The 4,186-nt window shown below is 35.8% G+C and overlaps 1 protein-coding gene across 1 annotated transcript; it reads left to right on the top strand.

Annotated features, from left to right (window-relative positions):
- The first annotated feature begins 2,016 nt into the window (after nt 1–2,016).
- Nucleotides 2,017–2,955, top strand: LOC120914535 (olfactory receptor 1009-like). Its single transcript, XM_040325212.1, has one exon. The coding sequence runs from the start codon at nt 2,017–2,019 to the stop codon at nt 2,953–2,955; it is 939 nt and encodes a 312-aa protein (XP_040181146.1).
- Nucleotides 2,956–4,186: the final 1,231 nt, after the last annotated feature.

Here is a 4,186-nt window from a genome sequence, read left to right on the forward strand (position 1 = left end):
TGTGTGTGGTGTGTAGTGTATGTGTGTGTGTTTTCGAAAGAAAATGCAGAAAATCCAAACAAGTTGCAGACAGTAACACTACTTACATAAGTTAGGGCTCGTTTAGACTTGCAGTTGACAATGTTTAGACTTGCATTTTACATCCCCCCCTTAAAGTGGTTCTAAAGCCTAAACATTTATTACCTTAATGCATTCCTTACATTACAGTTAAAAATATTTAGGCATCAGAATCTCCCCTCGCCCCCCTTTTTACTTACACAATCATTTAATCCAGGGCTGTGCACGTCAGTCTCTTCTCTCCCTTCACTTCTGGGTCTCAATGGCTTTGCTGAGGCACCAGGAGCTTTTGGCTCCCAGTGCTGTTGATCAAAGACAGTGACAAGAGAGCAAGGGGCGGGGCAAAATATCACTGTCTAGGTCTATGGGCGTAGCAGCAGGGCTTGGGAGCGAGCATGCACAAGTGCCCCATTGGGGCACTGGATGGAAAGGAGGGGCCATGAGTGCAATTGTATATGTTATATTATTTTTTCTTTATGTGCTATTTTTTCCCACGAAAGTGGAGTTACCCTTTAATTAAACAAACAGAAATTAGAAGCTATTTGTCTACTATGCACAGCTGCACCAGATTTTGCACTGTCCAGTTTTGGTAAATCAACCAATCTTCAATATATAGACAACCCCTCTTATATATAGGCATATATCATATATGTATGTTTCTTTGTTTTAACTGTGACATTATTGTTTAATATGGCACACTGTGACAAGTTGACAACCAACAATGATCTACTACCAATAATTATGTAAACACTGACCTTGCCTTTTATGAACCAAGGGACCTAATTAACACAAGTAAATTAGATCCTAGTTTGTATATATATATGGATTGTCACATGTAGCAAAAAACACATTTTACTGGAGAAAAATAAGAGATAACTGGAGAGACATCTTATTAATACCTGTAAAGAACTTGTTTTTTGGTCTGAATTTGCCTGATCAGGTACAGTAAATATTATATGTTTATAAGAAGTGATACAGCACAAAGTTTTTAATGCAGCCTAATATTTATTGAATGGTATTTACACAGAAAAACAGGGTTGAATTAACATTTGTAAATGCAACACAAATATGTTGCAGAAACGAGGATGGAACAAAATGTGCCTTGTGAGCTAAATTATTTGACTAATATGTTAATTTCTAAAAAGTGTCCTGTGGGCGAAATTAACTATAGTGAATAAATTCTGAAGTACAAACACTTCTTAACGTAAACCCAATGCCAACTGGTGTACAAAAATGAAAAGTTAGGAGTTTCAAATGATAACAAATGTGCAATGTTTGTCAAGTTGTGCTTATTTTGCATAAGAGTTTTATATTGTGTTATATTCGTGATTTTCATTTAGAAGAAACAAATGAGATACAGTAAATATTGAATACAGAATCTCAATTTAAATGTTCAATATGAACATAAAAGGATTCATACAGTATGTCACGTGAAAACATTTTAAGAATAGATAGACTTGTTCTTCCACTTTAAGGGCGGATCAAACTAGGTATAGTTATAATTTTTGTCAGATAACTGGCATTTGAGTTATCAGGTAACCATCAGAGTTTTTCTTCACAACTGCTTCACAAAAATTAATAAAAATATATATTTATTCAAATAATGTTGATTTTCCATGGAGATATTGACATTAATTGCCTGTACAACCAAAATACAGAAATGCTTACCAAATTATATCAACAAAGTGATATAACATTTCAATAACTATCTAAATATATTTAGATCTGTTTGCAAATTACTGTATGTTTTTTTTTTTTTTTTGTTAAACCAAATAGCAATTCTGGATTCACATGATCAACCATATATACATTTTTTAAAACCTGTAAAAGATCTCTTGAGAAGATCAACATTTTTTTTTTTTTTGTTTATGGTTTGGATTATATGTATGTGATTATTTGTTTCTTTTAAAATTGTAAAGCTACAAAGTTTTTCTTTTTAATTTTTCAGGACCTGTATAAATGAATACTAATAATACAACCATTGCATACTTTATTGTCAATGGTATATCAGAAAAACCAGAGCTTCAAGTGACAATCTTCTTACTGGTTATCTTCATTTATTTAATCACTCTTGGAGGTAACATAATCATCCTTCTTCTCATCTGCCTGGACCATCATCTTCACACGCCCATGTATTTCTTTGTGGCCAACTTGTCTGTAGTAGACATCTCATGCTCCACTATCACTCTTCATAAAATACTCCTAAGTTTCCTTACAGGAGATAAAAAAGTTTCTTTCCTTGAATGTATGTTTCAGACATATATTTTTGGGTCACTGGCAGGTCATGAGCTGTTTATTTTAACAGCAATGAGTTTTGACCGATATGTGGCCATCTGTAACCCCTTAAATTACCATAAGGTAATGAATCGCAGGACTTGCATCATTTTAGCTTCATTTTGTTGGTTATTGGGTTTTGTCCAAATGGTTTCTCTAGTAGTAATAATGGGTAGCTTCACCTGCTACTCATCCAATGAAATCAACCACTTTTTCTGTGACATTGTGCCAATGATGAAACTGGTCTGCAGTGATATCTCGGTGTTGGAAAGACTGTTCTTTGTCCAAGGCCTTTTCCTGATGACCATTTCTCCATTTGTTCTGACTTTTGTCCCTTATATTTTCATAATTGTTACCATATTGAGAATCCGTTCTAATTCTGGCAGGCGTAAAGCCTTCTACACATGTTCCCCACATCTGACTGTGGTAGTTCTGCTTTATACAACCTTGGCCAATCAATATCTTACACCAAGCTCAATCAGCAGCTTGGATTCCAAAAAAATGTTTTCTTTGTTTAACACAGCTATTGTCCCTATGCTCAATCCATTGATTTATAGTTTAAAAAATAAAGATGTGAAACTGTCTATGAAGAGAAGGTTTGGAGGTTGCAAATTGACAAATTAAAGGTTATAAAGTGTTTTATTCATGTGCTGAAAATAGTCAAGGTCCACCTACAGTGGCATTCACCATACCCAATAAAGTCCTACCCCTATATGCCTGCACCCTGGTCCAATGATGTCATGGGTCCTTCTTCATTGTCTTCTGTCCTCAGTGGTAGGTGGGTCCTGAGTGCTGCAAGGTTCTATGAACATAGGATATGGCTGGATGACATACCTCCTGGAAGCAAGCACTAGATGCCCTGGGGTCAAAGCAACAAGATTGAACTGTGCAGGACATCATTCAATAGGGAAGACGAGTGCCATCTAGTGATGGAGCTTTCTGAGAGGGACAGGGCTGAAGTGGTGGGTATTACATTATTATTCTGGTGGGTATTACACAGAGAGCTGATTTTTTTTTTTTTTTATGAGTTTTTTTTTATCAAACCCAATTTAGGTTTTACCTTTTAAAACTAAAAATAAGTTGTGATACTTTTGTTATTAACCAACCTGTTATCTTACAGAAACCATGTACAGATCTATACATGTAAAGATAACACATTTCTATGTTAAACTTACAATATCAGTCTCCGTTTTTGACTAACACAAGTTTTAAAATGGTGAGGCTACAAAGCAGCTGAAGTTTAACATGGCTTGACTTTTGGGCATCTTTACAAGCTAGAATTACCACTAAACAGCCCTTAAACAGACCTCAGACCATATAACAAACAGTCTGACTATGGAAATCAGAGAACTGGGCCAACGCACTGAAAATAGTGAACTGCGGGTTGATGAACTTTAAAATAACCCCCCAGGCTTATGCAGTTGAATTTGAAAACCTGTAAGAGGAAAACTTCAATCCTTAATTTCATTGAAAATATTACGAAAATAGGGGCCCGGCATTCTAATATCCGTAAACGTGGAATACCTGAATCTGTCACTGATTTGCAAGCAACTATGCTTTCCCTATTTCAAGAAATGCAGCCTTCCATACTAGTCAAACAAATGGAGATGGACAGGGTTCATAGAGCCCTCACACCTTGTAAAGCTGATGGACCACCGCGCAAGATTATCACCAAATTTCACTATTTCCGTACCAAGGAACAACTTCTAGCTGCAGCTAGAGCAAAAGATTCCTACCAACTTTTTGCTGATCATTCTCAGATCACCATCTCTAAGCGTCGGGCTTTGAAGCCACTTCTTCAAGTTTTACAGCGACATCAAATCACCTTTTAATGGGGCTTTCCATTTTCAATTTT

The sequence above is a fragment of the Rana temporaria genome, chromosome 9, assembly GCF_905171775.1.
Source record: "Rana temporaria chromosome 9, aRanTem1.1, whole genome shotgun sequence".
In the NCBI taxonomy this organism is placed as follows: Eukaryota; Metazoa; Chordata; class Amphibia; order Anura; family Ranidae; genus Rana; species Rana temporaria.